Source organism: Mirounga leonina, unplaced genomic scaffold (genome assembly GCF_011800145.1).
Source record: "Mirounga leonina isolate KUSES-001 unplaced genomic scaffold, KU_Mleo_1.0 Mir_174, whole genome shotgun sequence".
Classification (NCBI taxonomy): Eukaryota; Metazoa; Chordata; class Mammalia; order Carnivora; family Phocidae; genus Mirounga; species Mirounga leonina.
The window spans coordinates 42,578,830-42,604,550 of NW_023270451.1; the positions used below are offsets into that span (position 1 = coordinate 42,578,830).

The 25,721-nt window shown below is 57.6% G+C and overlaps 3 protein-coding genes and 1 long non-coding RNA gene across 6 annotated transcripts; 1 reads left to right on the top strand and 3 right to left on the bottom strand.

Annotated features, from left to right (window-relative positions):
- Positions 1 to 3,095: 3,095 nt before the first annotated feature.
- On the bottom strand, positions 3,096 to 6,144 carry HOXA7 (homeobox A7). Of its 2 annotated transcripts, none has more exons than XM_035020795.1 (2): positions 5,598 to 6,140; positions 3,096 to 4,625 (listed from the first exon to the last, which is right to left on the bottom strand). In XM_035020795.1, the coding sequence occupies exons 1-2, from the start codon at positions 5,974 to 5,976 to the stop codon at positions 4,291 to 4,293; spliced, it is 714 nt and encodes a 237-aa protein (XP_034876686.1). In that variant the 5' UTR covers positions 5,977 to 6,140; the 3' UTR covers positions 3,096 to 4,290. The 2 variants fall into 2 exon arrangements, with proteins under 2 accessions (XP_034876686.1, XP_034876687.1); XM_035020796.1 differs by lacking the exon at positions 3,096 to 4,625 and adding an exon at positions 4,655 to 5,223 and having other exon boundaries at positions 5,598 to 6,144.
- Positions 6,145 to 12,902: 6,758 nt separating this feature from the next.
- HOXA9 (homeobox A9) lies at positions 12,903 to 17,322 on the bottom strand. 2 transcript variants are annotated; one of them, XM_035020800.1, is made up of 2 exons: positions 14,377 to 17,321; positions 12,903 to 13,309 (listed from the first exon to the last, which is right to left on the bottom strand). In XM_035020800.1, exons 1-2 carry the CDS (start codon positions 14,954 to 14,956, stop codon positions 13,071 to 13,073), a joined length of 819 nt encoding a protein of 272 aa, XP_034876691.1. In that variant the 5' UTR covers positions 14,957 to 17,321; the 3' UTR covers positions 12,903 to 13,070. The 2 variants fall into 2 exon arrangements, with proteins under 2 accessions (XP_034876691.1, XP_034876692.1); XM_035020801.1 differs by lacking the exon at positions 12,903 to 13,309 and adding an exon at positions 13,438 to 14,072 and having other exon boundaries at positions 14,377 to 17,322.
- A 931-nt stretch (positions 17,323 to 18,253) lies between these two features.
- Positions 18,254 to 20,764, top strand: LOC118020906. The gene is made up of 3 exons (XR_004682051.1): positions 18,254 to 19,289; positions 19,874 to 20,007; positions 20,370 to 20,764. It is a non-coding gene; the product is annotated as an uncharacterized LOC118020906 (long non-coding RNA).
- Positions 20,765 to 20,772: 8 nt separating this feature from the next.
- Positions 20,773 to 23,857, bottom strand: HOXA10 (homeobox A10). The gene is made up of 2 exons (XM_035020799.1): positions 22,878 to 23,857; positions 20,773 to 21,703 (listed from the first exon to the last, which is right to left on the bottom strand). The coding sequence occupies exons 1-2, from the start codon at positions 23,842 to 23,844 to the stop codon at positions 21,429 to 21,431; spliced, it is 1,242 nt and encodes a 413-aa protein (XP_034876690.1). The 5' UTR covers positions 23,845 to 23,857; the 3' UTR covers positions 20,773 to 21,428.
- Positions 23,858 to 25,721: the final 1,864 nt, after the last annotated feature.

Genomic DNA, 25,721 nt, shown 5'->3' on the forward strand with positions numbered 1-25,721 from the left:
CCGGGGGCGCCTTGGGTCGCGCAGTTTGGACAGAAGCAGCCATGACGTGCCAGGCCGCCTGTGCAACCAGTCTCCATGGCGCTGGGGGTGGGGGGAGGACCCGAGTCTAGTCGGGCGTCCAGCTCTTGTCAGGGGTGGCCAAGGCAGGGGAGGCTCCCGACAGGCCCTGGGAGGCCGCCCCTCGGGTCCTCCCTTGCCCGGCTCTCCTCGGCCTGCTTGGGAATCTCTGAGGGGCCCGCGCAGCGGTCGCGCCAGGCTGCACGACGCGGGGCTGCGGGTGGCGTCGGTCCCGGCGACGGCCACAGCGTGGCAGCAGCGAGCGCCCGGCGCGGTCGCAATAAATAATCTGCCCGCGGCAGCCGCAGTCAGGCAGCCCGCGGCCCTACGACGCAAAAGCGCGGCTTTATCCGCCCTGAGCGCACCCACAGCGCGCGTGGCCGTCCCAAACATCCACAGCCCCTTCTTAATTTTCGAATGCATACCAAGGTATTATCTTAAGGTGGGAAAACAACAACCAAAGCCACAAAACAAACAAAAAGAACTCGAGCCCAGAACCTCAGGATCGTTTCTGGTCGCAGTCCCAGGAAGCTCCTGGGGCAAATCTGGCCGAGGCTCACCCAGTCTGTGCCACCGCGCCACATAAAGCCGACGCCCCCGGCACCCTCCGTGCCTCCTCCCCGGCGGCTCCACAGTCCTCTCCCCGCTCGCGGAAAGTGGGGCGTGCGGTCGCCAGCCGGCTGCGCCGAGGTGGGTGGGGGGTCCCCCTATCGCCCAGACTCGGTTTGCGTCCTTCCTTCAACCTTAGCTGCGGCCCCTGCCACACTCAATAACACCACTACATTCTCTGCACCGAAACTTCCCGCCAAGCAACACCCAGTCAATTAACCCCATCCTCTCCTCCAACACAGAGTACCACCCACGCACCTAGTCCCTCTCCCCGCGCTTCAGACCACCTCTGTCATCGGAAAACCGCGTGAAGGGAAAGCAGGCAATCAGCAGAGGAACCTGGCTGAATTAGTAAGTTTTTGTTTGTTTTTTCCTCATTCTACCTTTCTCTCCAGAAACCGATTCCCTCGGAACAGAAGGTGCTGTGTTGATACTAATAAAACGCATGTCAATTAATTCCCTCCGCCCTCACCTCTTCCCACCTCCCCAGGTTGGGAACTGTCACCAGGTGTTGGGGAATTCAGTCGAGCCAATTGGGTCATGAATGGAAAAAAAAAAAAAAATCCAAACCGGAGAGGCTGGTTGGGAACGCTGAGTGCAGGGCCACTTCTTTTGGGGCTCGGCAAGGTCGCTGGGGAAGAGGAGAGAGAAGACCACAGTGCTCCTGCCCCATGCCAGGACGCTGTGCCACGGAAGGAAGGCTGGCATTTACTGCCATGGTGAACCAGGGAGAGGAGAGAGAAAGGGAGTGTGTGTGTGTGTGTGTGCGCGCGCGCGCGTGTGCACGCGCGTGTGATGGGGGCAAGTGTGAACGGTGAGTGTGGGCGAGGGTGAGTATGCCCCTCTTCAAAGCCGCCCTGGGTGCCCTCTCCCACCGCCGCTGGCGCCGGCTGCCATCTCACCACCTTTGCTCTTGTCTCCCCACATGTCTCACCTTCAGATGGCGGCTCCCAGAAGCTCCTGCCCCTCTGACAGCTGTCGCTTGGGCAGCCGGGGAGACGAATCGTCCTCCTTCCTGGTGCCAGAGGACGCAGGAAATTAGCCAGGTTGCGAGTTGCAAAGCGGCCGCCGCGGCGCCGGGAACTGGACGCGCCCCACCTCCAGCGGGAGCGGCGGGGTCGGGCCGGGCCAGGGCCTCGTCTCGCTCGCCATCGCCGGACAAAGCGCAGCCAAGGCCAGCTGGAAGGCAGAGCTCCGAAGCAGGCAGGACGGAGCGGAGCAAAAGAATGCGGCTCTATTCTCGCAAGGGAAATTATAAAAAAGTTCATGTTCACGGTTCCCATCCACATGACCGACAGCGGCCAATGGAAGGGCCGAACAACTCATAAAGTTGTATTGCAAAGTTGTAAATTTTCATAAACAACAACGGATTTATGACCCTTTCCCCATCACTAAGAGGAGGCAGCTCTTACACCGGCGCCATCTTACCACCGAGGCCGCCCCGACTTGGGGCCGCAGGTTTAACAAACCCAGTTGGGCTGGGTTTTATTAAAAGAGCAATAAGAAGCGGGCCCAACCTAGGCAGGACACTGGAGTCGAGGTCTTCGCCTGCCGAGCTCAGGCTATTCTGCGCTGTCCCCATCGCCCCTCACCCCTACCCAGACCCTCCACCTTCCCCGCACCCGGACGCCCTCGCCAAGGCTCGGCAGCCCGGGTCTGCGGGGCCCCTGCCCCTTCCCATATCCCTCATTTGCAGTGCTGTGCCTGGGCGCCCTTGCTTTGCCTGAATGCAGGGTGGGAGGGGGGCTGCGTCAGAGGTCCTGAATCCCACCTCCTAGCATGGGGCCGTGTTCAGGACTCATGGAAAATTCAGGATCTTGGCAGGGTGGTGTGCCCACCCCACAGCCGTACAGGAAAGGGTGGATTTTGGATTCGCTCATGGAATTTGTGGAGGGTTGTTTTTTTTTTTAAGGGAGATTCATAGAATATAATGTATCATTGAAGATTCCATTTTCAAGAGATCTGGAAGATGTTTGTGCACACACACAAAACCAAGATGAAAATCTCCAGAGAAATGCACATATATAATTATGGACACACAGAAATGCACACACTCAATTATGGACACAGAAATACATGCAACTATTTACACCAGAAACACATGCACTCAATTTTGGACACAGAATTACATAAAATCACTGACTTGGGTAGTAATACACACAGACGTATATAAAATACACATACAAAAGAGGTACACACATACCTATACAAATCCACACCTTAGAATCCACACAAAAAGGGACTCGACACACACATACACCAATACATGGACACTCAACACTTGGACCTTATTTGTCCTTCCACTTTTGCTTCCCCAAAGCCCCTGTGGGCATCCAGACATAGCAAACTGTGGCTAGGCTAACCCCAGCTAGGTTTCCCTCTCTTTCCCAGGCCCCCCTGTATAAAGCAGTCCACATTTTTTTGTCACCAAGCATCTTTATTTTTCTGTTACATAAAACACGGTTAGCTGGGCAAGACAGGAAGTGTGCCTTCCCATTCCTGGAACCCCAAGCTAGAGCCTACAGGGACAAGGGGGACGCAGGACAACACAAGAGATGAAGGGCATTGGGAAGGGCATCGGCCCTCCCCACCAGCTATAAAGTTAGCTCAAGACAACACACCATGCTACAAAGTCACCCCATTAACACATCCTTCCCAAATCAAGACATTGCCTTACAAATGAGCTCCAAGACTATATAAATGACAAAAAAAAAGTCTTGTTCAAATATACAATATTTGCTATTGTAGGAAAAGTCAGGGTGTACATATTCAACATGGCTGGACAGTAGGACATAGGGGCCAGGGGAGGTGCAGGGAGGCTGGGAGCATCTCTGCAGTCCTACTAAGCAGAAGCTAACCCAGAGATCTGCAGCTAGCTTGGGAATGCTCCCCTCCAGAAGTAGGGGTAATGGGCCTGAACTTCAGGGGCCCAGGCCAGAGAAGGAGGGATTCTAGGTTGCAGCACTTAGAATGCTTTGGAATAAATATATTATTTTTCAATTTAAATAGAAGCCAATACCCTGGTCCCCGGACCCCAGCACCTTCTCCATGCAGCCTCAGGGACCCCAAAGGCTGCCAGGCAGAAGCAGGAGGGGCCTGACGGGGGAAGGGGCCGGCACTAGGTAGCAGGCGAGCCAGTGAGCACAAAATAGGTAGTTTGGGAGGAGTAGGTAGTACTGAGAAAATCAGGTCCTTGCCGGTATGGAGGAGATGCTGGGTGTCTGCCAGTGTTGGGACACGTCTGGGCTTCCTGGGAGTGGAGGCCTACCGGGGCTGGGCCCATAGGTAGTTTGGGGTGCCTCTGGCCGAGGCCTGTGCTAGGTAGTATTTTCGCCGTGCCAGCGCAGAGCTGGTCGGACTGGGGTTAGGGAGGGTGTCTGCTGGGGATCCTTGGGGGCAGAGAGATCCCCAAGGGGACCCAGTCTAGGCGGCTGCTCGGTCCAGAAAAGATGGGAGCTGGAGTGGGTAATGGGGCAGATGGGTGCAGGTTGGGGACTGGGTTGTTTTTTGTTTTTTTTTTTTAACGTTTCTTTTTATTTTTTCCACTTTTGTAAATAAAATCAATGAGTCTCTAAAGACGCTTTTCCCGACTGTCTGGTGCAGCCAGGGCCCCGACTTGGCCCCTCATTCCTCCTCCTCTTCGTCGTCATCTTCTTCGTCTTCGTCCTCATCATCGGCCTTGTCAGCCTTGTCGGCGGCGGCGGCGGCGGCAGCGGCGGCGGCGGCGGCGGGCACGGCGCCCTCGGGGGCTGCGGCCGGACCCTCATCCTTATGCTCTTTCTTCCACTTCATGCGGCGGTTCTGGAACCAGATCTTGATCTGGCGCTCGGTGAGGCAGAGCGCGTGGGCGATCTCGATGCGGCGGCGCCGCGTCAGGTAGCGGTTGAAGTGGAACTCCTTCTCCAGCTCCAGCGTCTGGTAGCGCGTGTAGGTCTGGCGGCCCCGCTTCCTGTCGGGCCCTGGGAGCAGACACGCGGACACATGGACACATGGACAGACAAACCAACAGAGACACAGACGGGACAGTGCATTAGCCAGGCCGCCGTCCCAGAGCCTGCACCTTTCTCCCAGCGCTGACCCGGGCGCGCGTCCCCCCTAGGCCCGCGCCCCCCGAACGAAGCTGGGGGAGGAGCGGGAGCGTTAGCGGAAGACCCCAACTGCGGTGCCAGACGGGCAGGCAGCTCTGTGAGGAGGAAAGGCGCAGAATCCCAACTTTACAACCGCCCTTTCCAGCCGGCTAGGCTTCCACAATGTCCTGCTTCCCCCTGACAAAGGGAAATTGTAAATATAGAGTGTGGGCAAGTGGGAGACGCTGCGCTTTTGCCATTCAAAGGCGAGCTGGGCCGCTTCCCCCGCCCCTTGCTAGGCAAGTGGGTGACCCTCGGGCGGTCCGCACTCCAGGGGCGCCTTTCCTCCCTAGAAGACCGCGCCCCCATCCCCGGACCTTCCGTGGGCACTCCGACCCCCTGTCCCCGCTCTCGTTTCCCACCCCTCCTTTAACTGGCCCCTGGCACAGGGGCGTAAGAGGGGCCCTGATGAAGGGTTTGGCTCTTCCTGCTTTTGAAATAGAAAAGCCGGGCCAAAAGGAAAAGGAGGAGGGAGGGAGAAAAGAAAGGGAGAGAGAAAGAGAATAGCGAACAAAATATTAAAATTCCAAGGCAAATGGAGTTAAATAAATTTACGAGGATCGCACCCATTAATTGGGTCATAAAAAGTTTTATGAGCCTCATTTACATACAATGCTACGGGCTCTCCACGCTATGGCGCCTTGACTCTAATTAAAACCAGAAAGGCAGCGCCGCCAGGAGTCACGGGGCCGCCGGCTCACAGTCGCCTCTCTCTGCGCTCCGCGCTCCGCGCTCCCCGGCCCCGCGCTCCCCGCTGCCTGTCCGCCCGCCAGTCCACCCGGCCAGCCTAGCTGCTTCGCCTACCTGAAGACCGCATCCAGGGGTAGATGCGGAAATTGGCCTCGGCCGGGCCGTGCAGCGCGCCTTCGTCCGCCTTGTCGCAAGCGCCTTTGGCGAGGTCACTGCAGAGCCCGGGGATGTTTTGGTCGTAGGAGGCGCAGGGCAGGTTGCCGTAGGCGTCGGCGCCCAGGCCGTACCCGGACGCGAAGGGGCTCTGATAGAGGGGGCTGTTGACATTGTACAAGCCCGGTACGGTGGAAGCGAAGGCGCCGGCGCCCGCCCCGTAGCCGCTTCTCTGCGAGTTGGGCGCAAAGGAGCAAGAAGTCGGCTCGGCATTTTGGAACAGAGAAGCCCCCGCCGTATATTTGCTAAAAAGCGCATTCACATAATACGAAGAACTCATAATTTTGACCTGTGATTTGTTGTCCGGCAGCTTTCAGTGTCGGTTTTACGAGGTAGCGTGATATATGATAACATTACACCCCCAGATTTACACCAAACCCCATTTTCTTTTGGACTGAGCTCGCCGCAGCACGTGACCGCCCACATGACCGCCTCCGCCAATCTCAGCAGCCCTCACAGGTGGTCTTGCTCCGCGGGGCCCGCGGCAGCCTAGAATGGAAGGGGAAGAGGCTCAAATATGTGGCCAACGAATCTGCCTGCGCCCGGCCGGCCTGGCGCGTCCCGCGGGAAAAGGACCCCGAGGCTCCGTGCGAGGGCTCAGCCCCCCGCAGCGTGGACCCCTGGCCTGCAGAGGCTGCGCGGGGTCGGCCGGGCACAGCCTCCGTTAGCCTATTACCGAACTCTGGACCAAGCCTGCAGGCCCTCCCGACCCCTGTCCTGTCTACTGACCCAGCCTAGGGAGGTTCTCTACACTCTGCGCACCCGCCCGCCCCGCGGCAGCCCACGGGCAAGTCTCAGCTCCCGGCAAATCGGTTCTTTGCCCGCTTCTCCCCCCGCCCCCCACCCAGGTCCACTGGGCGATAGGCCCACTTAGACTATGATCCAGATGGGGCCGGCGCAGCGTCGCTTCCAGCTGCAGCGAGAACGCCACCGCAAACTGGAACCATGTGGTTCGAATAAAGTCAACGTCTCCCAGCTTCCTTTCCTTAATCGGCGGCACACTGTTTATCCGCCTTAAAGGAAGCAGTGAAATATTTAACTATTAATGAGCCTCATTTGCCAACAGATTTATTAATGTGGGGTTCCCCTCCCTCCTCCTGGACACCGCTGTCCTGGCAGGCTCTGTGCATTCGCTCCTGGGCACCTGGCTGGCCTCTGGCAGCCTACGAAATAGCTGGACACTCTTTTGTCCTCCTTGCAGACTCTGGTTCCCCCTCGCTCAAGGGGAACCAAGTCTCTTTCCCCCAAGGTTGGAGGAACCTCAGACCCCACACCTTTCCAGGTACCCCTAGCGCTGGGACTTTTCTGGAAGCCTTCACCGGGGCCACCCACGGGCCTCTGCCAGCTCCTCATGGACTTGAGTGCCTGGGAGAAAGCAACACATACTTTAGAGCCAGTTTGAGAGGAGAGAAAGGGGCCCAGGTGCCTGGGGGCTTCAGCCCGCTATTCTTTTGGAGACCCCCCAAATAGGGGGACCCCTCTAGAAAGACCACCCAGTTCTGGCGGCTTCACATTTCCAAGACTGGCTCACAGAGAGCAGAACACATTATAGTCTCCCTCCTTCCCATCCAGGCCCCCAACGCGTGGAGCTTACCTTTCCAAGCCTCCAACCCCTGCGCAGGGTTGGACCAGCCCAAGCCCCTGCCGCCCACCGCTTGGTGGAGTGTGGTGGGGCGAACCCTTCCCCTAAACGCCTCATAAACTGCTCAGGCCGCGCTGGAAGCCCAGGCGCCAGGTCAGTATGCCTTTTACTGCTTAGCTCGATTGCACACCATAAACCCGACCTCACAATGGAATTGCCCCGGAAATTCTCCTCTAAATTATAGAGTTTGGTTCCTTGTGTACAAAGCACTTCCCATCACTTTCAGAGAGTCCAGGCCGCCCCCGTTCACTGCACCCTCTCAGGGGGTCCCAGGAGCACAAAAGGCAGCAAGAGGGTTCAGACCCGGATGCAACGGAGCCCCAGTTCCTGCCTAGTGGACTGCCCAGGGGCGTGGGTGGAGAGGCGGGGAGCTGTCCGGGCAGGTGGGCGCCTGCTGGTTTCCCCTGGGGGCACAGGGGCTGTGGGGGGGGGCAATATCCGGGGATGCTCTTTATGGAGGATCAGGATGATAGTATGTCTTAGTTGGGGAATGGAGGCTGTAACATGGGAAGGGAAGAAAAACTAAATATTCCAAATAGCATCGCTTTCTTGCCCGAAATAAAAACCTAAAAATATTAAAGGAAGACGAAGCAAGCAAGAAAGCTAGGAGATCAAAGAGGCGGAATTAGACAGCTTTAGACCAATAAATTGTTCCCTGGGTGACACAGAGCAAGATGCAAAGAGAAAGACCCGGCCCCGCCGCCGCCGCCGCCGCCGTCTGTCTAGACTCGGGCGGCTGGAGCGGCCAACAGCGATGGCGTTTAAAGTAAAACCTGCCCCGAAGTAAGACGACCCAGACCAAGTAGGGATAGAGTTCAGGGAGCAGGGGAGCGCGGGAAGGAACGCAATCCCAGCCACGAGGGCTGGGAACCCACGCCACAGGCTCATCCCTGCTTGGGTTTTGTCCAGCGCAGGTCCACATGGTCCTGGCAGGGCGCCCTGCCCCTCCGCTTGGGCCAAGGAGAATCCAGATACTGCCGGCAAGGCCTCAGCCTTTCTGGGCCCACGTCAGCCAACTGGGCCGAGTCCCGCGGGTGCCGAATCCTTTCTTTCGTTTCTGGGCTTCTCTCTTTCCTCCTGCCTTCGGTGGCGGGGTTTTAAAACGAAAAGGCCAGACAGAGCAAGGCTTTCAGTAAGGCCTCCTTAATCGCGTGTTCTTGAGCCATTGGTTTCCTACTTATCTGGCTGAAAAGACACAAATGCACTGGGTTATATGTGATAATATTCACAGAAATACTCGTTGACGATCAGCCTGGAGCAGGCAGGCACGTGCAGGCGGGTTTCTAATCAGCCGAGCTGTCTTTTCATAAAGACGTTTTTCTCACCGCTCTCCTGGAGCTGGGTTCCTACCTACCAACCAGAATGTGTTTCCCTTGCTTCTTGTTACCAAATAGGGCTCAATATTTAAACCCAGCTAAGAATATAAGCCCAGCTCTGGGCAAGCGAAGGGAGCCTGCCTTGAGTCTGGCGGCTGGTGATTTGCTTCTTTAAACGTTTCCACCCGCGCCCCTCGCACGGGCTGCGCAGGGTTCTTCAGTCACTGAGCAGTCCGCAGTCCCCGGTCGCGGCGCGGGGACACATCCGTGCCCGACGAGTGTAAAGGAGCTGGGGCTGACGCGGGGTAGGGGCGTTGTCTGTGCAGCTAACAGGGAAGCGCTTCCCAGGCAGACGAGCCAGGAGAGCCGTCTCCCAGCCATCGCCGGCCAAGGGCAAGGGAGGCCCGGCGTGGCAGTCAGTCCAGGAGGCCTCTGAGATCCCAACCGGCCGGCACCGTAATCGGTGGAGAGAAGCGGTCGCCACCGATCTGCTCCCACGCCATTTATTTGTAGTTACATAAATTGAGCTTTCTATCTGCAGCTTGGATAACATGACCACGGGCGATTCTCCTGGAAGCTATAAAACCCTTCTTACAATCAGATGTTGTGAAATATTGTGTTATTTCGTGTGTCTGCAATACCAACGTATGTGTATATAAACGGAGAAAGAGGGAGGAGAGGGAAGGAAAGGGAGGGAGGAGGAAGAGAGAGAGAGAGGAAGAGAGAGAAACACTCAGGAGATGTCAGCCAAAAATCCAGTTCCCAGTTTTACAGCGTGTATAGCGCGGAGACGCAGGTTGTAAACATTTTGTGGGCTTGGCAGACAGTATTACAACCCAAATAAATACACCGCGTGGCGTGTTCACAGGGCTCCGGGGTGCTTCGAAGGGTTCTGTTTGCTTTGCGTTTTCCCTCTGAAACCATTCTGCACCAGGGGTTGATCCTCGCACCCGCACTCGTGGCCGCCTCCTGGAAGGTTCCGGGGCGTGTTCCCCGTGCAGGGTCCAGGATAGGCTGGGCCTAGATTGGGGTCCCCTCCCTCCTCCTCGCCTCCTGAACACGGGAAACCAGAGCAGCCTGAGCAGCTCCACTGCCAAGGAAATTCGGTGGCGAGAGAAAGCAAGGACAGCTTTCACGACGTGAACTCCTATCCTGGAGCTAGGATGTTATTATAATTATTTTAAACATCGCATTTATTTTAGAACAATCAAAGCAGTCCCTGGTGAGCTCCCAGGGATTCCCCATCCCGGGCAATTCAGCCGCCAAACCCACACTAGAAAGTCACCAAGAATGCCTTCCCCCCCCCCCCCCATCTTCAGCCGCCTAATTTTATTGCCACTTATTCGAGGCGGCCGGGTCCTGGGGTCCCGGCTCTCCTGCGGGTGCTGGCTCACCGGGCCTCCTACCGGGGCGCAGCGTTAGGGAGCCTCCCCGGCTGCCGCAGGAGCCTTGGCCAAGGTATGCGCCCTCTGCATACCCTCTGGGGGGGGGGGTCACCAAGTCCCGGGGCTGTAGGCCCTAGTCCTGGTTTGTCCGCTGGGTCAAACCGAGTTCTCCGAGCGTCGCGCTGCCCCAAGTCTTGTCCCGGCCTGGGGACGGTGACCCCAGAGCCACCCCCGCGCCTGGAGCTGCCGCCCCGCAGCCGCCGGACGGCTGCAGCCACGCAGCACTAGGCCTCCGGAATCGGGGAGAGGAAAGAGGGCGGGAGCGGTGCAGGTCGGGCGAGTCCCACAGCTTGCTTGTTTCCCAGCGAGGTTTCCCGGCGGGCGTGAGCAGCAAAGAAAATATACGACCGCAGTTCATTCAGATCTGGGGCTCCGATTCGAGAAAGGCTAGCGTCAAGTCGACATCTTAGGAACTTCCCAGGGTTGCGGCGGCGGGAGATGGCGGCGCGGACGCCTCTTGCGTGGAGCCATACTGCCATCTGCTGGCAGAGTCCCTGCACTGCAGCCCCGGCCGCGCGGCCTGAACTTCGTCTGCCGCGCCGGGCCGGGCAGGGCGCCGCGCTCCCAAAGCTGGGCGAGGGCCCAGTCCCTGGCGGGGGGTGTGCGTGGAGCCCGGAATCTACGCTGCCGAGAGCGCAGTGCCCATAAAAGAGTTGTTTCCGCAGCCGCTTTATCGGTGCAGACAGAACAAATGAAAAGGCTTTGGTGGAAAATCTTAATTGGGGCTGGACAGTTGTAAACTCATTAAGGGCCGAATTCCAGACAGTTCGCAGACCCGGCCTTTATGGCACACCCTTACTGCCCATTCTTTGAAGTTCCTTCTGTCTGCAACAACAGAGGGCGTCCCAACCTGGCGGCGGGGTGGGGGTGGGGGTGTGAGGAGAAGACCCATCCCCCCGGCGTCCAGGTTCCCCCTTTAGGCGTCGGAACTCAGATAACTTTCCAGCAGTTTCGGGGTAGTGGGGGGAGGGCGGGGAGAGCGAGAAAAGAAAAGGGGGGAGATTATGCTGAACCCTCTGGCCACATCTCTAAGGCACTTGGGCCTCCGATGTTGTGGCTGTTCCCCCCGCAGCCCTTTACACCCCATAAACGGCAACAGCCCTCATTTGCTTTTATGGCGCGTCCAGCTCGCTGGCTGCCTAGGCCCTGCCTCTGCCAGGACTTGTGCTCGGGAGGGGAGCGCCGTACAGAACCCCGAATCCCCCGGGCCAGCCGGACAGGACGCTGAGGGGCGGGGGCGGGGGCGGGGGGCGCAAGACTTCCGTCCCCTGAGAGTCCGCAAATGTCTGTCCTGGAGGCCGCGTCGGGGCAGCCGGGCTCCTGTTTCCCTCCCTGAAGACTCCTCAGGAGGCAGGCCCTTCAGCCCGCGGTGCTGCCCTCACACTCCCCGCCCCGTGCCAGGGGAAGGCCTCGGGAGTCTCAGTGCACCCGTGTCAGGGGAATTTCTTGGGGCGCCAAGATGAAAGGATGGCCTTTCACTACTACTGGCCAACGAGACCCGAGCCCCCAGCCCTGCTCCTCAGAGGCCTCTGGGCCTCCCCGCAAGTGGGGCAGGTCAGAGGCGGGAGCTAGGCCTCGCCGGCCCTCGTCGTGCAGCCTTCCTCCCGTGCTTGCGCCGCCAGCGGGAGCGCAGCTGGGTGCGGCAGGCTCCCGCTCCAACAGCCCGCCGCCAGAGGTGAAACTGAGATTCTGTCCTCCTGCACCCCGGCCCGGCCCCCACCCAGAGACTCTACCCCCGCTCCCTTATCCAGAGAAAAAGGTGCAAAGAGCTGACCCGCAATAAATAGAAAAGAATCAATATATTTTATTTGGCAAAAAGTTAAATACCATCTCAACACAACAATTTGGTCAGTAGGTCTTGAGGTAACTATCACAAAATATACAGTGTATGTTCAGCCCGATGGAAACCCCAGGTTCATCAAGGATACAAATCTACAGCAGCCCAATGGCGGTTTCATAGTGTATAATTTATTATCAATAAAATTAACTCCATTACAATAAGCATTCATTCCCCCCCCCATTAAAATTAAATGTAAACCATAGGTAGTAACCTTCTGCACATATGTATAGCTCCGAATTTCCTCAATGTTCATCCGGTGCAAAAACAATATTCAAGCTTGTCTGATTACTTTTTCTTTAATATGTGGATTATATACACAATGAACAAGACAGGTCTATAGAGCATGTAGAGACTAAAATGCCCGCATTTCAAAAGAGGAAAAAACCATGAATCTATGCATCCAGGAGAACACTTTCTTTCTTTTAAAATTTTATTTCACTGGGAAATCCTTACAGCTAGTTTACAATCAAAGGCGAACAGCCTAGTCATACAGAAGACAGATTCTACTACAGAGCTATACTCTATGCAACTGTTTTTCTCCCTCATCAACAACCTGAGTTGAAATTGAATTCTAAGCTCTCACAATCACAACGGGTGCGTCACCCAGCACAGAAGTTTGAGTCACAAAACATAATTACCACAATAAAACACAGTGTTCAAGTATCTGGGCAGATCGCTCTGCCGCACAAAGAGCAAATTAAATTAACTACACAGACTAAAAACTATACAGCCCGCCATCAACAGTTGTGCATTATAAAAAGGTAGTTTTTTTGTTTGTTTGTTTGTTTGTTTGAAGTCAGGAACAGGTAGATTTTTTTTAAAAAATATATACAAGCTAGCACACACAGCCATCAGTGAAAATGTCCCCCCATTTTTTTTTTTCATCTTATAGAAAATGGAAAGCTTACAATACCTCCTCCATCAAAGCGGCAGGCCGGGGCGTTGGGGGGGGGGGGGGGCCCGCCCGGGAGCGGGGCTGGGGGGGGGGGGGGGGGGGGAGATGAGGCCCGGAGTTTAGAGCCGCTTTGTGCGGGGTGGTGGAGGCTGGGGTGGGAATAGGGGTGGGAGAGGATCAGGCAGTCCTTTCTCTTTCTCTCTAGCTCACTCTTTTCTAAATGAACTCCAGTTGAATCACTCGTCTTTTGCTCGGTCCTTGTTGATTTTCTTCATTTTCATCCTGCGGTTCTGGAACCAGATCTTGACCTGCCTCTCGGTGAGGTTGAGCAGCCGGGCCACCTCGTACCTGCGGTCCCTGGTGAGGTACATGTTGAACAGAAACTCCTTCTCCAGTTCCAGCGTTTGGTGTTTTGTGTAGGGGCAGCGCTTCTTCCTCGTGGAGCGCGCGTGGAGCCAGTTGGCAGCTGGGTTGCCTGCGAGGGAGACAGGGGATTTAGCAAGAGGAGAAGCACCTACCTCGCCCCTCCACTGGGGCCAGGGAATCTCCTGGGGTCTTCCGCCAAAGTGCAGGGCGCTGTTGAACTGGTTGGGGAAGCGCTGCGAACCGTACACAAAGGCATCCCGGCAGACAGACAGAGGAACAGTCACAATTGCACGCAGGAAAACCTCGGCTTCCCCCTCCCTTCCCAGACCCTCCTTTCTCCTCCACTGTCCTCCTGTCCTTTTCCTCTCCTTCGTCCTGCCCTTTGCACACTGTGCAAGGAGTGAAATTTGGAAATAGATCCTCTTCTTGCCAGGCAGGGGGAAAGCACGCTGCCCTGTGTTCCTGCAACGTTAATATTCTCTCCCTCTCACTAACACACACACCCTCTCCCTCTCTCTCTCTCTATCCACCCTTCCCCACCTTTCCTTCTACTTTCCCCATTCCGTCTTTGACCTCCCTGGAAGGCCGTGGGAGCCGGGCAGCCGGCAAGGCGCCCCTGAGCAACCGCGGGGCGTAGATCACGTCTCCAGTTTATTTGAATAATCTGGCATGGGGACCACCGTGGCCCGGTCGCCTACAGCCTCATCCTGGGCAGGATTTACGCCATCACTGGCTGAAGGCAAGAAGTGGAGGGGATCGGCTGTCTTCTCCAGGGTCTAGGCTACAGTTGCTGCCGCCGCTCCAGGACAATCTAGCCGCACAAAAGATTCTCTCTGACGAGCTGCCTTCGAAGAACGGCCCAAAGTGCTGTCCTGGAACCGGGCAGCCAGGGAGAGGGGCTGCTGGTCTTGGCTTGGCCGGCAGCGCCCGCCCCGCCCCCCCTCTCTCTCGGCAGCAGCCGCCTCCCCTCCCCCCGAACGCGGCAGCCAGCTTGTCACTGTTCTCTGGAATTGGGGCCCCATCTGAGGCATTCTAAACAGCAACTTCTGGTTCCCGGCCCCTGCTCAAGAGGCTCCCAGCGCAGGCGAAGGCAGGCTCGAGAGAAAGCTGAAGGGCTGGCAGATCCTGGTGGCCGGCGTGGAGGCGGCGGCCGGCCTGAAGGGAGGACACACTTACTGGGATCGATGGGGGGCTTGTCTCCGCCGCTCTCATTCTCAGCATTGTTTTCGGAGAAGGCGCCTTCACTGGGCTGTTTTTCTCTATCAACTGGAGGAGAACCACAAGCATAGTCAGTCAGGGACAAAGTGTGAGTGTCAAGCGTGGGACAGTCACCCCTTCTGGCGGACAGTGGTTCAGGTTTAATGCCGTAAGGCCGGCTGGAGGGCAAGCCCGCGAAGGAGAGCGCGCCGGGCGTGGGCTCCAGCCAGGAGCGCATGTACCTGCCGTCCGGGGCCGCCGCCGCCACGGGCGCCTGGGGGTGCACGTAAGGGTGGTGGTGATGGTGGTGATACACTGCGGCGGGCACCGCATTGGCGCCCGCCGCGTGCACCGGGTTCCACGAGGCGCCGAACACCGCCGCCTTGGGCTGAAAGCTGCACGGGCTGAAGTCGGGGTGTTCCGCCAGCGCGGTGGCCTGCCGGGGAGGCTGACCCAGGGCCCCGGGCGCGTAGCGGCCCGCGCCCAGCTCGTCCGCAGCGTCGGCGCCCAGCAGGAACGAGTCCACGTAGTAGTTGCCCAGGGCCCCGGTGGTGGCCATCGCTGTGCCCCGTGCCTGGCCGGTCGGCCCGACCCGCGGAAATTATGAAACTGCAGATTTCATGTAACAACTTGGTGGCACCAGGGGGGGAAGTACAGTCACCTAATAAGTTGCCAGCGCCCGCGCCCCCATTGGCCGCGCGCGTCACGTGCCCGCCCGGCAGAACAATAACGCGTAAATCACTCCGCACGCTATTAATGGCCCGGTGTTTTGCAGTCATAATTTTTATAGCAAAAGCCATATGTTTTTATGCAAAGGGATCGCGGCGCTCCACGATCGGGTTTGTTTTAATTGTGGCCAACGAAGATTAAAAGATCAAATCTGGCCTTGCCTCTGCACTCCCTCCCCTCCCACCGCCACCACCAGACGCACACTTCTTAAGCGGACTATTTTATATCACAATTAATCACGCCATCAGCAAGGCGCGGGTCCCGCGTGCAAGTGCGGCCAGTGGAGCCCCTCACATAAAATTAGACAATAATTGAAGCCATAAAAAAGCAGCCAAATCGCATTCTCGCTCTACTGTATTTAAATCTATATTTATGATATTTCATAAGGAGTTATTGTTTCAGAAGCCACACAGGCTGGTGGGAAGTTGGGAACGACCAGCAGATTCGGTTGCTTCGCCATGGCTCCCAGCTGTAAAAATTTACGAGGACTTGGAAAGGTTAAATTACACTGTTGTGTTTGGTTGGCGAGCTCCCTGTAAATAATTCCTGCAGTCCCCAGAGATGCGAGTTTACCCCGGGCCGGCCGCGAAAAGTCAAATTCAACGCAGTATCCATCCCAAACTGAGCCACCACCGCCCCTGCCCGAGCGCGCTGGGCAAGGACAGGCCTCCGAGAGGGCACCGCCTATTGTGGGGCCCGGAAATCTGCCCCATTGGATCCCAGGGCACCCGGGCAGCTAGCTCCCAGCTTCGCCGCTTTGCTAACAGCTAGCGCCCGACCGAGGAGCGGCCGGCTGTCCCTGAGCCAAAGGGTTTGAGGGCCAGGTTGTGCTGCGGGTTCGGTCCCGGCCGCGCGCACACGCGGCCCCCGCGCCCTACGGGTCCTCGGGTCCTCAGCCGGGAATCACGACACCCAGGCGAACGCAGCAGGCGACCCAACACTGTGCCCCGACCTCAAAGGCCCTCACGCTGAGCTCTGCAAGCTTTGTCGCACTCCCCAAACCCTAGCTGCGAAAAAAAACACGAGGCAGCCTCAGTGGAAGGCGAGATGGGCTTGCGAGACGCAGTTCGGCCAAAGAGACCGCGCGGCTCCGGTAGCTGGGAGGCCCGCACCGGAGCGGCTGGCCTCGGGCCCTGTATGAGTTCTTCAGGGCTCCTTCCTTCCTTTCTTTCTGGCCCCCGCCCCGGGCCCCGCCTCGGTTTTCACCAGGCCGGACGGCTCCACAGGGTTACAAGGCCCAAAGCTAGGCGACCGCAGCTCAAGTCCAGGGCTAGAAATTAAAACGGGGAGGGGCACGGGGCATTGACTTTAATCCCATTCCTTGGCTTGGCCACATTGAGGAGGGTATTTCTCACCCCTTAAGAGTCTTTCAGGGTTAAATTAAGAGGCCTCGCGGCCTCTGTTAGTTGGAAGAAAAAACCCACCCCAAATCCGAACGGAAAGCAGCGACTCCTAAAAACGGGGTAATTAAATTCACGTGTGAACACTATGCCTGCAAGAGTGTGTTTCTCATTAGCCCACTTCCCTGGCGGCGCGGGCAGGCGGCGAGGGCGCTTCCATCTCCTTTTCTGCCTCCATCCTCCCCAACAGTTCCAGTAATCCTCCCCCAAACCCTGATACATCCCTATCCGGGACGGGGACCCTCAAATGCCGGGCTCTCCCCCAGATCGAGGCTGCGAAGCGTGGCGGAGACCAACCGGGTGCCCCGTTATCCGCTCTCGCCGGAAGAGGGAAGTGGCCGACACAGCGAACTCCGATGTGGCTGGTCCCGGTCGCCTTAGCCTCCTCCCCCGTAATATTGTCCTTTTCCTTTACATTCCTCTACCTTATCTCCACCCCCACCACATCCCGGTGTGTCCCAAATATTGGGCAGTTCGCGGTGCCTCTGAGATTTTCATTAAGAAATATTAACCCTGGAGGAAACCTCGCTCCTAATTGTAATTGTCTGCCAACAGGCTGGACTCGCCTAGTTGCTTTTCGACTTTTTTGCCCAGAGAAGCCTTGAATTATTATTAGTATTTTTTTTAAATAAAAAGTCTGTTTAAATAGCCTTAGCTCCCAAAATAGGACAGTTACCACATAATTAGCAGGCGTGGAGTGTTAAGCAGGCCTTACTGATGCCTAAAAAGGGAGAAAAATCAGAAAAACCTAATATGACCCCTCTTCTGCCCAGAGATTTGGGGAGAAAATATTCAGGCTTTTGAATCAGCTTTTATTTTGGAAATGAAAGGGACTGCGTGTGTATATTTAAAAAAAAAAAATAAATGGATGTAATTACAAACCGCCTCTTTTCGCCTGAGAGTTCTAAAACCTTGGCCTCCAAAACAAATCCAATACTCTGGTCCGGAAAATGGTACAGAGGAGTTGAGAGGAGAGCGGTGTGCTGGCCTTTCAGATAACAGAACCGCAGACAGAGCAATGGAAACAGTTCCAGGGCCCACAGCCAGAGCTGGGAAGGGAAACACAGCTGGGTGGGCATGAGTCTGAAGGCCCCTGCATGTGTGTGTGTATGTGTGTGTGTGTTTGGGGGCAGGGAGGGGATGAAAGTTGTTTTCAGTTCGGTAGCAAGAATCCTTCGACTGGCTTCCAATGGTGGACTACAACTTGCAACAAGGGCTCAAGTTTGTAATACAATGGTTGTGGAATTTAAGATTCCTTTCCCCTATTATTTGAAACAGACTGGAGCTGGAAGGGTCCCTTTCTCCAGCACCCGCCCGCACAAGGATGCCATTTCTAACAGACTCTGAACCTGATAGAAGCTACGGGCAATCAAGCAACCAATCTTTGCCCTAGCCGGGCTCCCTTACAGTGGTTAAAGCCAGAGTTGGGACCGGCAGGCCCCGGAAAGCGGAGGAAGCTTCCAGGCGCGGTTCCCTGCGTGGCCAGGCTCCACAGAGCCTGGCTGGGCCTCAGCCCAGGTCCCAGCCTCAAGTGCCCCGTGAGGCCAGCGAAGGCCTCCTTGCCCTCGGTGTGGGCACACAGAAACGCCGCGAATGCCCCCTAATCGGATCTCTTAGGCTGTGGTTGCTGACCCACGGAGTAAGAACGCAAGGCCGCCGCCATCAGGTCGTGATCATAACCGAGGTCTTGTCTGTGCAGTGGCACACCAGGCCCTGATCCACAGCCCTCGACAGCTGTCCCACGCGAGCCCTTCCTTGGCAGATTCTGACCACAACTTGAACACGCATCAAAAAATAAGATCCCCGCCCCAGGCTCTCCCCAAGCTAGACCTGGGTCCCTCCCAGAGGAAGAGATGGGAGGACAGGAAGTGGAGATGGAAAACTGGGCACAGAGAGACCGAAGATGAAAGAAATGAAGGGAAGGAAAGAAAGAAGTAAAGGGAAAGATAAAGAAGAAGAAAAAAGAGGAAGAAAGGAGGGAAGAAAAGAAGGAAGGAAAGAGTCAAAGGCGACTCCTGGGAGCAGAGGGCGGCTTACAGAGAGAAGGGTAAGTGACAAGGCCAGGATCCCAGCCCCTTTCTGCCCTGTCCCTCCTAGTTTGGCCTGAGTCTCTCTCAGAGGGATCTTTCCTGGTCTCCTACCCTGGATTGGGGCTGGTAGCGTCCCAGCCTTGCAGGAGAATGGCCCGGAGTTGGGGGAGGCCCAGGATGGAAGCGTGCGCCCCTGACCTTGAATGGCTCAGGGCCCAGAATTCCTACCACGCCCCCGGCGTCCGCCAAGGAGCGGCTAACCTGACCATACCTGCTCAGGGCCAGGTGGGGATAGGGATTGAGGCCAACAGCCTGGCAAAGCGCTGGGAAGGAGGCAGGGACGAGGCTCCTGCGTGGGAAAAGCCGCGGTTGCCACCGCAGGCCTGGCACGACCAGGGCCCGGATGCCCCGCCTGGCCCGGCCCCCGCGCGCACAGGTACCTGGAGACGATTTCAACTGAAGTAATGAAGGCAGTGTCGTGCTGTCGAGAGAAAGGTGGATCCCAACAACAGGAAACTACCTAAATCACCGACCAGTTCTGGTGCTGCCCGCGCGGGGCTGCCTCGCCCGCCGCCGCCGCCGCCGCCACCGCCGCCGCCGCCGCCACCGCCGCAGCCAAGCGAGAACCCTGCGATCGCGCCCGGCCCGGCCCCTTGCCAACCTGCGCCCGCGCTGCCACTGTGTGTCCCGCGCTGCCGCTAAGGCCTCACCGAGGGAGAAGCCACCGGCCCCGGTAAGCTAAACCTGGGAGAGAGGGGGGAGGAAGGTAAAGGAGAGAGAGGAAAATGGAAGGAGAAGGAAAAGCGAGAAGAAAGGAGAGTGAGCAGTGTGCGTGCTGGTTTCCCAAATCTTGCTTCTCAGCGAGCCGGCGCCAAGCGGCGGCAGCCCTGGGCGACTCGAAAGCGCCGGGGACGGCACCGAGCCCAGCTCCCTGTCTTGTCTCGGCCTCCGGCGCTCGCTCCCCACGGCTCGCTCTCCCCCTCTCTCCCTCCCAGCCAGCCAGCCAGCCGGGGCGCGCGCTCCCGCGCCCCCTCCCCCTGCGGTCGCCCCCCCCCACCTCCCGCGAGCAGGAAACGCGTGGCCCCGCGGAGGGCGACCAGGTGGGGGAGGCCGTGCTGGGGGAGGGGGGCTTGCAGCCCGCAGCAGGCTACCTAGCTGCTGCCGCGGATGCTAGGGACGCGCTCTGGGCCCAGCCTGCTCCCCGGATTCCTAGGCTGGGGGTCATCTAAGACCAGGGGACCCACAAAACAACCGGCGTCTGCGAGCCTCCCTGGGGCTCCCGAAAGAAATCCTGTTTGGCTTCCTCTGTCTATGCAGCTCCCCTCTCAACTGAAACCACTGGTCCAGGACAGCTACAATCCAGATATACTAGCGAGTCATAAAACTGAACAAAAGCCGACAAACCTTACGGCACCAGGGCTATAGGGCCCAGACAAATTACGACCGTCTAGGTAATATTTAAATAGATGCCTAAAGTAATTGCAGGGGGCGCGGGCTAGTCCTCCTGTTGTAAAAGTGGTGAACGGGATAAAGTGGAAGGTGAAGATAAGAAGTCAAAAAAAGAGGTAAAATTAAAAAGCTTCATTCCACAGCTTTTATTCTTCTATAAGAACATAAACATCGTCTTTTTTCCACGCACAGCAGCATTACAATATTAATTTATTCTGATTTAAGATTAGAAGTAAATAGAGCTAGAACTAACATTTATAATAATGATAGAATGCATTTGCATAAAACAAGATTGGCAATTTTTCATAATAATAAACATTTATACAGATTTGTATTTATAATTTTTCTTTTTCTGCACCTACAGGTTTGACCCTTTTATGCATGTAACTTCACAGTATAAAGGAAACCCAAACAATGTCTCCCTTCTCTAGTCTATTCTGCTTGCCCAGCCCTCCTCGGATTCTGTGAATTTTAGAAAAGAAAAAATAAAAGAGGAAGAAGAAAAAAGAAAATGAGAAAGAAAACTCTCCACAAGATAGGGAGAATTGTGGTGTGCTTGTCGCGTTACCAGTGGTAACAATTATTTGATGACCCAAAAAACCCCACTAAATCCGCACGCATAAACAAAACTATATTAGATTATTTATCTACAGCCAGAAGGATATGGAAGTTCAGAGGTAAGTGAAATAATTTAGTCCCACAATGCAAGACCTCACACAAACTGGAAGAGAAGTTTCCTTCTCCTTGTCGTTCTTTTTTTTTTTTTTTTTTCCCCTTTTAGAGCTGGGATATCTTACAGAGAAAAGAAAGATTAATCTTTCTGACTCTCAATTTTCTCATCAGCCAAAGCCAAGCCCTTTTGCCAGCCTGCATGTTCATGCTTGCAAGCCCTTCTCTTTGCCAAGGAAGAAAGAAAGAAAAAAGAAACCCAGGGGCCTGTGTCCCCTGATTAAACACAGCCCAGCACTCTAGGCAGGCGAGCCTGGTGGCGGCTCCTTGCACCATTGACCTCAGGCCAGACACCTCAGCGCCTACAATGGGACCTCGGCCTTCCGGCTAGGTTTGCCCGCCCCCGCAGGAAACCAGCTCCACCGGGAGGACAGGAGCCATTTCCAGCAGAGGAACCCCGAGACAGCAAACCAGCCGGTCACCACTCAACACTTGAGGATAATATTTATCTCTATAGAAATTTAGCACGATATGGCTTTTTCCCCCAGAAAACAAGTAAACCAGCACCAAGCGAGCAGACAAAGAAAAAGTCAGAACAAACCAGCCCTGCACAGATGTAACGGCCAGCGAGATGGCGAGTGTGGGAGGGAGGAACGGGGCTCCGGCACAGGTGCGAGTTCCTGGGCAGAGGCCGAAGGCAGAGGGAGGAGAACGGCTCTCTGGCAGCGAAAAAACGGCATTGCCTGGAGCTTCATCAGGAAAAATTAAAGTTGGCTGTGAGCTCCCGGATTCGGTTTTCTCGGTTCATTTTCTTCAGTTTCATCCTGCGATTCTGAAACCAGATTTTCACTTGTCTGTCCGTGAGGTGGACGCTGCGGCTGATCTCTAGGCGCCGCTCTCGAGTAAGGTACATGTTGAACAGAAACTCCTTCTCCAGCTCCAGCGTCTGGTGCTTGGTGTAGGGGCAGCGCTTCTTCCTGCCGCTCTTTGCCGTGAGCCAGTTGGCTGCGTTTTCGCCTTTGGAATTGCCTAGCATTTAAGAGAATAAAGAAGGGAAGGTTAAATAGGGGCCACGCTAGGCTGTGCGCAGGGGTGAATTTGGGACTTGGATGCCCTAAGTCACACAGAGAGAGTTTTACACGTACACACCCCTTTAGCTTGCTCAGGAAGAGCAGTTCCTCCAAAGGGCATGAGCAAAATGGAGAGGGCCTCCAATCTACACCTGCCTTCCCGATTTACATTTTCCTCCACTTTTCCCCAAACACCTGTTTTAGCACAAAGCTGTCCGGCGCTCACAGACAGAACGGCCTGGGAGGGCAGGCTGTGTATCTTGAACTTAACGCCTTTCTTTGCTTCTTGCCCCAAGGCAGACAAACATTTCCTGCAGCCCCCAGGCTGGAGACCTGGGTGCTCACTTGGAAGGGAGGCCGGCAGCGTGGCTTTGTCCCATTCCCGTCCCCTGATTGCCTAAGGCCCAATGAGGAGAGGAACAAGGACATCGTTGGGCCATGGGGAAGGCACGAAAAACCGAATCGGGGTCAAGGGCCGTCCCTCACGTCTTTCCAGGAGCCAGGGACGGGCAGTCTGGGCGATTCCGAGTTCCAGGAGAAGCGAAATGGCCCCTTTCTGACTCTAGGCTCAGGGCCCCGCCGACCCGGCCGGATTTGCCTTTTCTTCTCCCCGCAAGGATTCCCGCCCCTCCAGCAACTTTGAAAAAAAGCATGGGGGATCGTAAACTCGAACTTCGCCGGTTAATGGGCTTATTTATTGGTGCTGGCGGCTGCTTATTTTGGATGCCTTACAAACATCCGCGCTATCTGCGGGCGAGCCACTTTCCTCCCTCCCCCTCCCCCCGCGTGGGCCGCGCCTCGCAGGCTGGGCCCAGACCACGGCTTAGGGTGCTCCGGGCCACGGAGAAGGGCATGCACAAGAGGGGGGCTGCTCGTCCATGCCCTCGCCCCCAATGGGGGGTGAGCTGAGGCCAGCGCGGCGGACGTCTTGGTGTGGGGCGCTAAGCCGGACATGAATTTTTACTGCGTCCCCACGCCCAAATATTAAAAAGCAAGTTCACAAGGTCAGCCTGCCTGCAGCTTGGGCCAAGGCCGGCCGGCTGCTGCGCGCACTCCTGGCTCTCTGCTCTTTCCCTTCTCTGGGTCGGCCTGTCTGCTCGCCTGACTGCGGCCCTTCGGCGCGCCCGGCTTACCCAGGGAGTCCTTCTCGGGCGAGGCTTTGCTGCTCTCGGAAGGGGCTGGGGAGAGCTCCTCTGCGGCCGAGGACGACGCGTGCGCCTCCTCGTCGCCCTGTGAGCCCCCGCCGCCGCCGCCGCCACCGCAAGTCAGCGTAGGGGGCGGCGGTGAATCGAGGGCTCGCTCTTTCCGGGCTGCATCCGCTGAGCCCGAGGCGAGCGCGGGTGGCGGATCGAAGCCGCGCCCGGGGGGCTGAGCGGGGAACGGGCCGGCGCCGAGCTGTTGCGCGCCGCCGCCGCTGCCGTAACCCTTGGCCGTGCCATAGGCCTGGGAGAGGCGGAAGTAGCCGGGCACTGGCACCCCGCTGGAGGTGCCCAGGGCGCAGCCGTCGGGCGGCGGGCCCCGCGGGAAGGGGGCCAGCTCGGCTGTGGCGGTGGAGCCTTTGGGGCATTTGTCCGAGTCGTAGAGGCAGTAGGAGCTCTCCTCTTTGATGTTCTGCGCGAAAGAGCACGAGGTGGCCTGCGGCGGGGGTTGGGGTGGTTGCGGCGGGGGCGGTGGCTGCTGCTGGGGCGGCGGCGGCGGCGGCCCCTCGGGCTGCTCCATCCGACACGACCGGGGCGCGTCCAGCCACAGGTCTAAAGGTGCGGGCGCGTAGCCGTGCGCCCCGGGACCCAGGCCCCCGCTGCTGCCGCCGCCGCCCGGCGACGCCGCCTCATTGCGCTTGCTTCCCAGAGCCGGGAAGAGCCCGCAGCTCTGCAGCCCGTAGGGCAGGTCGGCGGCCGGCGGCAGGTAGACCCCGCCGTGGGCGTAGTAGCCGCCGCCGCCGCCGCCGCCCCCCGCGCCGCTGCCACCACCGCCAGCCTCGCCTCTGCCCGAGCTGATGAGCGAGTCGACCAAAAAAGAGTTCGCGGCGGGGCTCTCCGAGCATGACATTGTTGTGGGATAATTTGGCGAAGGGAGCAGATAGCCCTTTCTGGCTGACATTTCTTGTGCAAAACATGCTGAATACGATTAGCAATCCCCCCGCATCGCGGCGGGTGCCCGCAGCCAATCCTGAGCCAGAGTTTCCGCGCGACCACTCCCAGTTTGGTTTCGTAGGCGCGGGGCCGCTCTCCGAGGGCGCCCTCTGAGCGCATGATTGATATAAATATGTAATCTGTATTGATGGGCCGGGAGACGCACACCCGATACCTCAGCCCAAAGGCCAGGGGCTGTGGGGGCTGCCCCAACGTGGCTAGTGGGGGGCCTGGCCCCTGTGCTAGCCCCGCCCACGCTCGGACGTGAGCCCTCCTGTCGGGTCTGTTTGAAGGGCCCTTGGGCCCCCCGCGCAGTTAACAAGTGGGGTGTTTATGGTGCGCACCCCGGCCCGCCTTGGGTGCTCCCCATTCTTGTTTCGGAATCAGCCACTAGCTCTCCAGGCACTCTAACCACTAAGGGGACCTGTGGGGGCCTCAGGCTCTTCCTTTTCAGCTCGGGACCTGGAGCTGTCTCCCCAAAGTGGCAGACCTGGCCCTAAAGCCACCAAGAAGACCCTTAGAGTGTCCCGAGATCCAGCGCTCACTGGCAGCTGGCTATTGACACTTCTTTCTTGCACCCCACACAGAATTTTCCCCAAAATGGCTTCTCATCTCTCTACACTCCCCTCGGCCAGTCGTTGATCCAGTTAGGATCTTTGCTTCTGGCGTGCTCACCTGGCTTGCTTTCTCTGCAGCTCCTGTCGGTGGACCCTGGTGAGCTGAAACAAGCTGGGGCGGGGGGGCGGGGGGTGTTGGTAAAAGCAACTGGTAACCTTGGCTGAAAGACTGCCCTACCCCGATTTGGAGGTCCCAGCCAGATCCAGGCACCCCACAGCCCCATCACCCGGGTAGCTTCCAAGCTCATATGCCGCTTCTGGGAAGTGAAAGAAACATTGCTCTTCAGGGTCTTCGGTTTGACGGGAGACAAGACCTGGAGGGGGAAACTTGGAGGAGGGGGCGGCGGATGGACGCCTTCGCCTCAAGCTCTCCCTTTAGCCTTGGCATTCGCACGCTCTCGGAGGTTATGACAGGAACCAGTGTCACCACACTCCTGCCTCTCCGTCCCCTCCCCTCTTCCCCCCTCCCCTCTAAACCCGCGGCTGGGGCAGCCCTCACTCCTGCGGTGTGCGCATTTTAACGAGACCCGCGGTGAGGAAATCCGTCCCGGCAAGGCCGGGCTGGGCTCGTGGCCCATTTATAGCAGCGTTCGGAGGCCAGGCCCTTTGCTCAGTAGACTCCAGGGCCTCCTTCGTCCCTGGCCGTAGGGACGCGCTCTTAGTCAACTGGAAACTGCTGGCCCAGGGCGCTAGCCCCGGTGTGGGCCTCATACGTATCTCAGGAAATGATACCTTTTCCGGCCGGATCCAGTGGAGCCCGGGAGCTCGCTGCCTTGCCCCAGGCCTGTGGGCCACAGCTCTCCAGGATGCCCCAGGCCTGCCCGCCGCACCAGCTCCAGCCCCTGCAGAGGCCTTGACTGGCGCTGCCGAACGCCGGGATCCCAAGAAGCAGAGCGCTCAGGCCTCTGTGTACAGCGGGGAAAGACCCTTGCATCCCGGGTGATGTGCCAGGCACTTGGCCTTGTTCCTCCCGTCGTGCACCTAGTCGGAGAAGGAAGCCGAGCCCGAGAAGACCCAGAGAGAGAGTAGCCGGGAGGGCTGGCGGGAGAGCCCTGACGCGGGCTTCTGAGATGCAAGCGGTTGCGGTCTGCGCCTGTTGTGGCTGCTCCGCGGGCCGCCGCACCCCCGCTTCCCACTCTGCAGAGCTGGCGAACCACGGCTTGCGCTGCGCTCCAGCCACGTCCACCCGGCCGGCCTGTGCCTCACGGTGACTGGCTCCGCGGACCGA